At 39.1% G+C, this 12,772-nt stretch overlaps 1 protein-coding gene across 1 annotated transcript in view; it reads right to left on the reverse strand.

Moving 5' to 3' along the window:
- Positions 1-5,709: 5,709 nt before the first annotated feature.
- The window catches only part of TSHR (thyroid stimulating hormone receptor), a 53,719-nt gene continuing 46,656 nt past the window's right edge, over positions 5,710-12,772 (reverse strand). Inside the window, exons 9-10 of the mRNA XM_054400244.1 lie at positions 8,606-8,794; positions 5,710-7,120 (exon numbers count right to left, since the gene is read on the reverse strand). Coding sequence (XP_054256219.1) covers positions 5,710-7,120; positions 8,606-8,794 — 1,600 coding nt within the window. The remainder of the gene's footprint in view (positions 7,121-8,605; positions 8,795-12,772) is intronic.

The raw sequence follows: 12,772 nt of genomic DNA on the forward strand, positions 1-12,772 counted from the left end.
CCCTCTTGAAATCATTGCTCTGCTCTACAGAGGACCAACAACTGGTTGACTATAGGTGGGCTGCTTGGATTCAACAGGTATTGTGTTCTGGGAATTACAGCATTTCTAAAAAGGGCATAGCACAGAATTCACCCTGTGGAAATTCTGCTTGTAGACTTTGTTCTGTCCTGGGCTGCCTTTTTTTCTTTACCCAGAAACTTGAATTGTTGCAGGATGGAACCTCTTTCCTTCTGAGCTTTCTTTGTTCAAGTTTTTAACAGAGTCTTAGTGCTGGGAACAATATTTCTGACATACTGAGAATTGAATTTGTCTGTAATAAGTAGCTTTATTCTTAAAACATCAAAGCAGCCTGTAGTAAAATTCTCTGTGTTTGCAGAGAGTTGACAAATGGCCCAATATGTGCAATGACACCAATGTTAAAAATGGATTAGGTAAAGATGAAGTACAGTCACATCACTGATACTTCTGCATACATCACGTTGGTTTTGGGAGGGGGCAGAGGGAAAGTAGAGCAGTTCTCTAGCAGATAAAGTTGCTGTAAATGTTCATTCAGAATATATTTTGGCTTGCGTTTTCTGCCCTAAGTTATTGTCATACCCTTAAACAGCTTTGTAATTTCTCCCTGAGGCTGCTATGTATGTGTTGCCATGTAGCTTAAATAATTTTAGATAATATGTGGGAAATGTGAAGTACTTCATCAAACAAACCTTGGGGTGTCTTTCTTTGTAGAGAAAGGAGGCATGAGGAAAATCTGGAAAGAAAATGAGGGACATGGAGGATAAGAACATTTAGAAAGTAGCCAGCCTTTTTAAAAAACAGCGCTAACATACTTGGTAGCTAAAAGAGAAGCATGTGTAAGGAATAAAAAAAACAGCTTTTAAATTTATTTATTTATTTTCATTGGGTAGGTGCGTCTGTCAGGGTGTCAGCTGCCCCCTCTCAATTACCTTTTATCAAAATCTGCTTCTGGTGTAGTATTGCTGGGTTTAATTTGAAATCGCTAGCTGGTTAAAACAGAACTGATCTGTTTCCACAGCTCCCTCTAGGCAGCAGCAGTAATCCACATTGCGTTTGGAGACTTCTGTCACTACAGGCAGACTGAAACTAGCGCTGTCCATGCAGCACAAACGCAGCCTTCATGCTGCTTGGTATTTCAGTGCTGTTGTGTGTATGCCAGTCAGCAACAAGCTATGGAGAAGACAGACATTCAGACAGTGCTTCGGAATTTGCAGTGAGAAGTTTTTTTGTAAAAGCTCATGTTACTGTTTGGATTTGATGTGTTGCAGCTTTACCTTCGCAGAGGACAGGGAGTGCTGTTATTTTTCTTTGCTTTTGAAAGAAAAGCTGCTGTCATCTCAGCTGAAGCTATTCAGCTCTAAGACAGGCAGCCTGGGTTTGATAGTCAAGCTGGCTATCAATATTTGAAACAGGGAGACTCATCCTGGCAGCAAGGGTAGGTCTGAGATGTGTGCAAGGAACCATCCAGCACTTCAATCACTGTAATGACTGTTTAGTGAGCTTTTAGATGTGCTGTGAAGTTGATATTCACAATAGACTTGAAAGAAAGAGGATACTCATCATCATGGCTACGTAGTGAATAGCTGAGAATCAAAATTAATGTGTTCCTTGTCCTCTAATTAACTAATTGATGAATCTTCATGAGCTTCAACTGAACTGTGCAGATGTGCAACAGTAGGGGTATGACTTCAGATGACCACACATGCAAGGCTTGGCATTGCATATAATCCGGATAGCACAGAAAGCTCCTACCCCAAAAGCAGTGTAAGATTCAAGTTGATTTACATTAATCCTGCATAAATTAAGATCTTGGAAAGACTAAATTCAGGATGACCCCAATGAGGTCAGAGTCCTGTGCCACAGCTAATGAGACTTGTCCGTGTTTTGGAATAGTTACCTAGTATTTTCAGGGTCATAACCTCATAGAGCCTCCATTTGTTCCCTTTCACATCATGGTTTCTAGTTGCAGAAAAATGTCTGGTCAGGTGGAAGTGGTTAGATAGATCAAAAGTATTTCAGCTTTATGCAGATGCATTGTAGAACCTGTGTGAATTCTAAGTTGATGATGCTGTCAGAATCTCTTGCTGTGCATCACTAAGACCTCTTAACCATTTTCTGTTCCAGGGCATGATGATGGCCCTTCAACACCTTGTTCCTTAGCCCAGAAAGCCTACATGAAAGTGTAGTATAATGTTACATGTTTTCAGAGACTAACCAAGGAGGAGAGGAATGCATAATGAAAGGCATGATATCCAACTAATTTTGTACCTCACCCTGTCCAATTTTAACTACAACCTAGAAACCATTTGATTACTGAGTGGTTTTAAAGTGAGAATGCCTGACGTGTTAGAAAAACAGCTGTTATACATCAGCCTGCCTAACAGCCTGGAAGGGAGGGCTTAATTAATTTTTACCCATAAGTGTAGAATGTCTGCCGAAATCAAGCTTCACTTGTTTAGGAGCTTTTTTTTTTTTTTTTTTTGGTACAGATTTTCCAAAGACTATACTATGAACATTAATATTTAAGTTGTCTAGCAAGAGAGGAAACAAAAGTGCGTTTTGTGTATGTGAATAAACCAAAATACTCTGGCAGTACTTTAGTCACTGTGGCTGTCACACATACAGTAGGCTTAGAAAGAACAAAATTGCTCTGTGTTATTACTAAAGTATTCTAGAGAATATATGTACTGAATGCCAGAAATAATACCATTTGCTAAGAGAGATTTAAAAGATCTAATATTGCATAAGAGTTATGTGCAAACCCAAAAATGGCTGAAAGGTTTGATCAGAGCAGAAATGTAAGAGATAATCTATAGGATACATTTACAAGAAAATGTTTGGCAAATTTAAAGTCTATTGCCTGGAAGTTTCCAATAGCTTTAAAAATACTTTTTATCAAGTTAAGTACAAGAAGGAATATGCAAGACATAAACCAGAAATACCAAACTTTATTCATAAAGCCAATATCACAGAAGCCTTTGAATGGATAAAAAAAGTCAATAATGTGTAAATCTGTCTGTCCTCTATTACTAACAGCCAACAGCTGTATCAGTTAAAAAGCATACTGCAATCAGTCCAACATACCACATATTTCCAATGTCCTACTACTTCCCATAGTACCAATACTGTGGTTTGTTTTAAGGTAAAAAGAGGTTTGAAATAAGTGATCCATACTTTTAGAAGTATATTTAAAATAAATGTTGATTTAGCCTTTCTTCTGTAAAGAAGAACATGACTCAGGTTCGGATATTCTTCTCCACTGGTACTCTAGTATCTGTGAAGTCTGTAGCATAATGTACAGTTTGTCCATTAGAACTTGATTGTCTTAACTGCTCAACATCTTACTTGCTTATGAAATACTAAATAAAAGCACTCAGGAAACTTTTTCTCCCATTATTAATCCAGTATCAGAAGCATGACAGAACCTAGAGGAGTGGGTTGCATCTCAGCATTAACACCTATTGCATGGAACTCTTAGACACAGCCAGGGTATTCCAAATGTAGCTGTTGAAAGAGCAGAAAATTTTGCTGATCTGCACACTGAAGAAGCTACCTTTATGTTTCTGATTAACAATGGGGGAGTCAAGATCACAGAAGAGGAGGTTATAAATTACTATTTTTATGTTTTTCAGTGGCTTTGTTTTCCAAGTTTGCTGAGAAGCAACCAAAAATGAAAGCATGCCTCTTTCCCAAAATAAGCAGCTAAATTAGTCTATAATGCAATATTGGATATTTTTAATGTGATTAACAGTGACAGAATCTGTTTGTTTGTTTGTTTGCTTGTTTGTTTGTTTTTTCTGAGAGTGTCTGACAGGGTTGGTGCATGTAGGCTTTTGTTTTGGCCCACTGAAGCAGCCTTTGTTTATAATCGGGAGTGTGGAATCAAATTGAGTTTGAATTGAAGTATGTACATGGCATTTGCAGTCACGCAATTTACAGATGTAGCAGCTAGCACTTTGAGTAGCTCTACTGTTGCTTTTTTTTTTTTTTTTTTTTTTTGGTACTACTAACACACATTATAAAAAAATTGACTATTGTCTGTTCAATGTAATTACAGTTCCTCAACGGCTATAATTCCATTAAAAACCATACAGGTATTACAAATGAACTTTACAATTCACCTGAAGGCAAAGATTCAACCAATATTCTCCATTCTCATGGTGAGCCTTTCCAGTAGATGAGTGAAATGATCAATGGCAATTTTAGTAGCAGCCCTACAGAGCTAGTCGCTACAGTTGGCTGAGAACAGGTCTGCTACTGCTTCGCTAATCAGGCACTCAGGCCATACACACTGGTGTGCAGAGCAGATCCTACCTCGTGTCCTGATGTCTGCAGGAGATGCAGAGAGCTAGGTTCTGATTCATTTTTATGCTCTGTCCCCATCTAGCAGCAGGTATAGTAAAATGGTTTAGTGCTTCTCTGAAGTAGAAGAACAAATTGTTCCTTGTGTCTGATCTTGAATTTCCTTAAGCACAGTGTGGAGAATGTGTGTCTAAGCTACAGAAAGGCTGTGGCCCACCAGAATTTAACTGTATGGTTTATGTAGTTGTACTGCAGACATTATATAAGCCAGAGAACAGATCTCACTACAAGGTGGAGAGGCTTTCTTAAGGCATATTGGATGAACTAATGGTTAGCATTTTGTTCAGTAACTGAAGTGCATGAAGTAACCTGAAGGTATGATCTGTTTCCTTTAAGTGTACATCTGAGGCACCTTAACAGCAACTGCTGAAAGGAAAGCCCTATCCCTGTAAGAGAGGGGGAAGTGAGAATAACAGTAGTGGTGAGAAAGCAGTAGTTACAGGGTGTTCAACATAATAAATGTGCTCAAATTAAACAGTACTGGAGCCAGGTAAGAATGGATAATTCAGAAAAAATTTAGTACAATCATAAGTTTCAGCCATCAAAAAATCCAAACATCACTAATTTGACTGACCTTGAAGAGAAATCCAAACTAAGCCATCTCCTAAGTAAGTTTATCAAAGAGTGAGAGAATGATAGTAAGGGAATTTTTGCAGCACACAAAGACACATGCCCTAGTGTTTGCAAGTCATGAATGGCCATGAGGTCAATGCCATTTTACTTTTACCACAATAAAGACAATATGAGGAGGCTGCTTTTTCCACCTCGCTTAACTAAACCAAGAGCTGCAAACAGAAGACTACCTTTGTTTTAGCTCAGGATGGCAGAAACAGAAGGAATCTGATCCATTTTAGGCCCTGGTGGGAGTTTTAAAAAATTGCTGTTAGAAAAGCAATAGAACCTCTTGATACATAGGCAGTTGGCAGTTGAGAACTTCAACCTTTATTTTTTTAAATCTAATTTTAATTGTAGAACTTTATGTCCTTTTTGCGGTCATACCCCCATGTTTTGTGTTTTGTCTCCTGTTTCCTTAAGTCTTTTAGATGAGGGTATATTTCATAATTAATGAGTTTATATATATTAATTTTCTTGTTTAGATAGGGCATTCACATCTACTTCCATTGTTATCACGACAGTAGCTTTTGACCTGCACTGAGTGTGAGACAGAGGTTCAAATGAGTGACATGTCTAAAAGAAGACCACTCTGAAGGTACTTTCACACATTATAAGGGATAAGCTAGGGAGAAAGGATATGAAGAATATACTATCTTCTCACTTGATTCAGTCTTTGTAGAACCGCTTCTTGACTAGATGGTGGCTGTGACGCTTTTATAGCTCAGTTTGCTTGCGTCCTTCCATGAGAATCTGGTTCTGCATTGCTATAGCAGGAAGGTAATCATTGGCTGGCTCTTGAATGCTTGTAAGAATCTGACCTATCCCTCGACTGATTCTCTGTCCGTAAGAGCTGCTGCTGTTTTTAGCTGAGATTGTCTGACCTCTGTAGACTTGAGCCTGATGCTCACATATGCCAAATTTGCTTAGCAAGATAAACACATCTCTTCGGAAAGCCTTGGTGAAAATAGCATAAAGAAAGGGGTTTGCACAAGAATTGAGTGGGTAGAAGAGTACCAGTAAAATCTTGGAATTGGTGACAGTTATCAGTGGCTTGTTCATAATGGCAGATAAAGCATGGAAGGAAATAGGAGCCATGCACAGGAAGTCAGTGAAAATCAACACTGCCATCCGCTTAGCAATTTTGGTGTCTTTGTCCCCTGACTTATACTGAGGGTTTCTCACAGTTAGGTAAATTTTGATGTAGCAAGCACAAATGATGACAAAAGCAACAATGTTGCATATTAAAACGAAGACAACGTAGGCTTCGGCTACCAGTGTTTCAGTGTCCATAGGCAAGCAGATGCTGACTTTGCCATAGCTGCTGACACCAACAAGTGGCAAAAGAGCAAGAAGGAAGCATGAGAGCCACCCTCCCAGCATGATCAGCGAGGCATGCCGGAGGCGAATCTTTCGATCTGGGCGCATAGCAAAAGTGATGGCGTACCAGCGCTCCAGGGTGATCACAGTCAGAGTGTACACAGACAGCTCACTAGCAAAGACTGTGAAAAAGCCAGCTGTGTTGCAACCAGGCCCAGTCTGCCACTCTATTGCGTGGTTATAGTACTCTGACCTGGTGTAGAGATCCACTGAAGCAATAAGAAGGAGGTACAGCCCCATGCAAAAATCAGCAAAGGCCAAGTTACACATCAGAAAGCGTGGCACGGTCAGTTTATAATGGCTGGTGAGAAGGATGAAAAGGACAAAAATGTTACCTAGGATGGCCAGCAGGTTCACAAACCACACCACAATCCTCAGAAATTGATACCCCATTATATCCTCACAGGGATTAAACTCATCAGGCTCTGGAGTGCATATTACATCTTCGTTGCCTCCACAGACAGAATAGTCATAATGACTGTCAAAGGTCTGGATGCCTTCCATTTGAGGATTCTTGAGCTCTTGGCCAAACCCAAGATTTTCTTCTTCATGCTCTTCCAAAAAAAGGTAGTAATGGGAATTTTCTTGAAAATCTGTGAACTTGTCATCTTTGTCATACCCAGTGTCAGTTTGGTCTGTGTATTCTTCCGCATAATCTTTGTAAAACGGACCTCTGAGATTTTGGGCTGATCTTCTCTTACGAAAGCTGTAACTGCTGCTCTCGTTGCATGTCAGGTACTCCAGGATTCTGAAAGAGTAGAGGTGGAAGTCACTGCTGGCATTTGTGGTCTGCCTGGATTACAGTGAGTAACCAAAGGGAACCCTTCAGATCACCGTGAAGGAAAACACAGCTTACAAAAATGTAATCAGGTAAATTTCTGTTAACAGAACTTGTAGTAAGCAATAAGCTTGAGTGTTTCTGGACTTTTGTTTAAAAAAAAAAAAGAAACACCAACAACAACCACAAAAAAACAAACAAAACACCACCAACAACCACAAAAAAAACCAAACAAAATTTTCCCTTTCTCTGTTGCTGTCAGCTATCCCCAGTAGTAATTTCGCTTTTTTGGCTTCCATAATCCCTCTCCCTTTGTGGGATCTACATTCATAGTAGCTAACAAGACTTTCACCTGCTGCTTATATATCTTGGATAATACACACAGTATTACTTTTTGGTTTTGCTCACAAATCAATTTCTCCCAGAACTTACATAATTTTAATTTCTATTCTGTGTATTTGCTGTAGGTGCTTTACAGCTAACTAGCAGTGTAGTGGGTGGGATGCTAAAAATCATTATACGATTCACTTGTATTTGTAGCTGAAAACTGTTCATATTTTCACTTGGAAAAAAATTGCAATTTGGCATAAATTTTTTTAGCACTGTGATCCACTGTCACATAACTTTCAGTTTTTCTCATTTCCAGGTGCATAGAATTCAACATTGCATACAATTTGAGATTAATACTGTTCAGTCTGATAATTTTTATCTCTATTAACAGACATGCAAATACTTGTTTCTTTCAGTCATCAGATTGTGCAGTGCTCTTTCTGCATATTCTTCCTGTCCAGGTTTTGAATCTCTCCATTTCTCTGTTTCACTTTGTCCTCATTTTCCCAGTCTGTTGTAACTATCAGTGTTGTTCCTTTGTTGAGCCTATTAGTCAGTAATTCATAGAATTCTTGTAGCCTTTTTTTAATATATTAGGCATTCCAAATACAAATTCTGCAATACTGAAGCTGGGGCTTATCTTCCTAAGTCAGGGACTGGCCTGCATAAGAATTCTCTAAACATTATTAAACTTAGGAGAAATGTGCAATGGATTTGCATTCTGAAGTAAAATTCTGCTGCTAATCACAGTAAGTGATCCTCTTTTCCTGCCCTGCCACCCTCTCCCCACCACAGGTGAACTGGGTATCAAGACATCTTTAAATATATTTGTTTTCTTTCCAAAAGCTCTCCACACCTGTTCTGACTAGGGGCTGGAAATCCTGCCAAAATGGAATTTGAAGTAATTTGTCTATAAAGTTATTACAGAATAATTTTTTTTCAGTTAGAAAACAGGAGATGTGAGGCCATAAACCTGCTGTTGTAAAAGGCCTTGCAAATCGTTATATGAAAATTTCTTTCTTCTGTTAGTTGCAATTGTAATTTCTGTTTCAAATGTCCATTATACCTAGAAAGAATAGACACAAATAGATACTTTAAAACTGATTTCAAGTTAGTGAAACTCACTCGCTGCTTTTCTTCCAGCTCTTGAAAGCACAGCAGTGACTTGGATATGATAGGTCAGCTCGCATTAGCTGAAGAAATATCTTTGCAGCTGGTAATTTCTTTAAAGTCCACGTATTTTTGGCCATTAATTCTTTAAGGCTTTCCAGTCCTTTGGCTGGAAGTTTGGCAATTGCTGTTCTGGAGACATCCCTCGGTAAAGGAAGAAAAAGGCAAATGTCAAAATATTCAGTGACTGAATCAGAATTTCTTCAGATTCTCACAGTAGGTAGGGACTTCCATATAATGCTAAAGCAAAAATAAAATCCAGAGGAGCTGGGGATTTCATATCACAGAATGGTAGGTTGGAAGGGACCTCTGGAGATCATCTCATATGACCTCCCTGAGAACGTAGGCTTGCCTAGAGCAGATTGCACAGAAGGGGACATCCAGGCAAGTTTTGAAAGTCTCCAGAGGAGACTCCACAACCTCACTCCACAGTGCTCCATTGCCCTCAAGAGTAAAGATGTTTTTCCTTAAGTTCAAGTGAAACCTCCTGTGTTCTACTTTGTAGCCATTTTCCCTTGTGCTATCACTGGCCAACACTGAAAGGATCTCAGTCCCATTTCCATGACCTTCATCCTTTAGGTATTTATATCCATTTATAAAATCCCCTCTCAGTCTTCTCTTTTCCAAAGAACCACAGGTCTCTCAGCCTCTCCTCATGAGAGAGATGCTCCAGTCCCCTAATCATCTTTGTGGCCCTCTGTTGAATTCTCTCCAGTGGTTCTCTGTCCCTCTTGAACTGGGGAGCCCAAAACTGGATGCAACACTCCAAATGCAGCCTCATCAGAGCAGAGTGGGAGAAGAACCTCCCTCAACCTGCTGGACACACTCATCTTAATGCACCCTAGAATACCATTGGCCTTCTTGGCTACAAGGGCACATTGCTGTCTTATGGTGAACTAGTCCACCAGGTCCTTTACCACAGAGTAGCTTATCACTTTGATACAGTAAGAATTCTTCCTGTGATTTTCTCTGTATTTTAAATCTCTTGTCATTCATTGTCTCATAGTGCAGAATATGAATTATAAGAAGTACGAAGACTTTTAAAGTTACAACCTTAAAGCCAAGCAGATACAAAACCAAAGTTTAAAAAATTCTTTAAAGGTAGAGGTATTTGGCTTTAGACCTCTTTAGACTCATAATCCCTAAACCAATGTTATTCATAAACTGAAATTTAAATTTTCTCCACCCTGAAACTCTCAGAAAAGGTATTATTATGTTTGCTGCTTTCTATTTATCTGATACTTAGTCCACCTCAGCAGGTGCATTGCACAGTTTGTGGGGCAGGTGGATTTCCTTTAGAACTAGCAGGTGAATGTCATCTGGTCCTGTTTGTGCTTTCCACTAATGTTTTTGTTTTGTCCCAAAGCCTCTCCTACTGACACTTGAATTCAAGATGTTTTTTCAGAGTTGTATTCTGCAAAGAAGCAAACCTGTAAAAAAAATTCTAGTGCAGGAGCATTGTTTGAGCACTTTCATCACAATCACCCTAATAATATATAATAAACAATTCCACTTTTTTCTATGCATTGTTTCCCAAGAGTATTATTCTTATCCCTCTAAAAGTCTCACCTACTCACTGGTTTCTTGCACCTAAAAAAGATTATTACTAATTTCAGGATTAAAAAAATTGTTCTAAAACATTTGGGGTTTGCTCTGCCTTTTTTCTTTTTTTTTTTTATTTTTTAAAAAAATGTGCTTATATTCCTTTTAAAATTGCATCAGAAATTGCCTCCTCTTTCTGTATGAAAGTTTTTTTGCTTCTAATAGCTTCTTTGCTGTGATACATATTTGAATATGTCAGAACTAGTTGATTTCATCCACATCAACTTCTTGTTTTGTTCTTCTGGAGTCCTTTTTGACAGTATATATTTCTACCAAGCCCCCACTTGTCTCTTAGAAGAGTCTGAATACTGCCTGCTATAATTTTATCTTTTAAAGAATCACAGAATAGTTAATCTTCTAGATCATCCAGTGTGACCTCCGTTCTCCATGTCACCTGGAGCCAGGTTGCTTAGAGCTGTGTCCTATTTACCTCTCAGCATCTCCAAACTGGAGACTCCATAACCTTACTAGGCAATGTTTCAGCATTCAACCACCCTCCACAGTAAAGAAGTTTCTTCTTTTGTTGAAATGGACTCTCACATATTTCAGTTGGTGCCTTTTGCCCCATGTCCTGTCTCTGGACACCACTGAGGAGACCCTGGCTCCATTTTCCTGATTCCCTGCCTGCCTCCGAGTACTCATACAGACTGATAAGAATCTCTTGACTCTTCTCCAGACCAAACATTTCCATCTGTATCAGCCCACCCTGCTATGATAAATACTCCAGTTCCTTAATCAACTTAGTGGCCTTCTTCTTTTTTCTTTTCATGAATTTCCTCAGTTTTGAGAGCTCTTCCTCTCAAGCAAAACATCTTGGTAAACTAGATCTTCAACTAGATCTTACCAAGACAAGGCTGGCCTTTCAGCAACCCCCATGGGTCTCCACCAAGTCCTCATGGTGGCAGCTACCTGCAGGAAGGGAACATGGTTAAAGACTGTGTAGTGGGAGCTGCAAGCCTTTTTGAAAGGGAAATGACACTTCACAAACTCTTGATAGTTCTTTGAGGATGTTCTGGCACAAGCATTTGGAGAAAAAGGATCCTGTTCGTGCAATGAATTGGGGTTTCTGAAAAGCCTCAGCAAAGTCAGGTATCATCAATGGCTGCTGAGGTAACTAACCTGTAATGTGAAGAGAAGAATGTCTCTCCTGGATTAATTAAAACAACAAAAGAGTGGAAGAGAAGCCTGGAAACAGGTTTTCGTGCTAGAGGAAGAATGGAAAATGAACTGGTATCTGAATATATACATCACTGCAGAAGTGGCCCACAGACACTAGGCAGTGCTGGTGCTGCTGAAATGTTCATAAACAATGTAGAAAGAGACTGAGAGCAGCTTCAGGAAAGCTTGTTTCTGGCATAAAATAATACAGGGTAGTGAAAGCTAAAGGTGATTGGTCTAAATAAACAGAAGGATCCTGTGATACCAAGTGTCTGAGCAGTAAAATAACTGACATGATTCAATGTTGACTGTACATGGATGATAATGGGGTTTAGTTTACCTAGCACTTTGGGAATATCAGTGCTGTTTAGTAAGGTTAAAAACAAATAGAATACTAAGAACTGTTACAAAATACACTGAGAATAGAAAACCTTCACTTTATAAATCTAATATAACTGCATCTTAAATACTAAATGCAGTTCCAGAAGCACCATATGCAGTTTACAGTAAGAGCACAGAAAGCTACAGCAGGGATGACTGAAAGTATCAAATTGCTTTTACTTAGAGTAATAAGGAGCAGATAAGGACTTTTCTATTGGAAAGAGCTAGGACTGGAAGCAGCAAGAGACTACAGATGTCATGCATATTGGAAAGAAAGTGATTGGGAATGATTATTCACTTTTGTGATATAAGTTTTTGGGCATCCAAGGATGTAAGGCAAGAAACTAGTAATATGGATACCTAAGATATTGTTTAAACACAGCAACATTTACACTGCACAGGAGAGTGTCCTACTACTACTGACCTATAGTTGACACACTTAAAGAAACACAGAAAATGGGCAAGAAGTCAAAATTTTCAAGAGGCTCTGTCTCAAATCAGAGTCTGTAAAAGGGATTATACAGGAAACTGATAAAATGAATGATAAGGATTGGATGTTTTTTACCAAAATGTTCTGAAGCAGCTCGAGGAGGTGGTTGAATTGGTAAAAGAGGTGTATAAGCTCCAAATTAGTCCCTTGCAGGAAGGTAGCAGATGAGCCACAAAATAACATGATACACCTGAAGGAAGACAGCATGTAAAGAGATTCTGTGAAAACAGGTTCTGTGATTGAGATCTGCTCAGAGTCTCTCACGACTTCCACAAGACCTTTGAGAAATGCCCACAAAGGATGATACGGAAAGCAGGTAGCCATACTACTTGTGGGAAACTTCAGATATATAGAATTATAGTAACCTGCTAGCAAAATTCACTTCTAGCCTAGATCCAGGCCAGACTTCATTATGTAATTAGTCATTGTCTAGAGCTTGCTCAGGCACTGGATGTGGTCCCTCAGCAACAGTGTAGAGCTCTACACTGTAG

This window comes from Indicator indicator, chromosome 4 (genome assembly GCF_027791375.1).
Source record: "Indicator indicator isolate 239-I01 chromosome 4, UM_Iind_1.1, whole genome shotgun sequence".
Taxonomy (NCBI): domain Eukaryota; kingdom Metazoa; phylum Chordata; class Aves; order Piciformes; family Indicatoridae; genus Indicator; species Indicator indicator.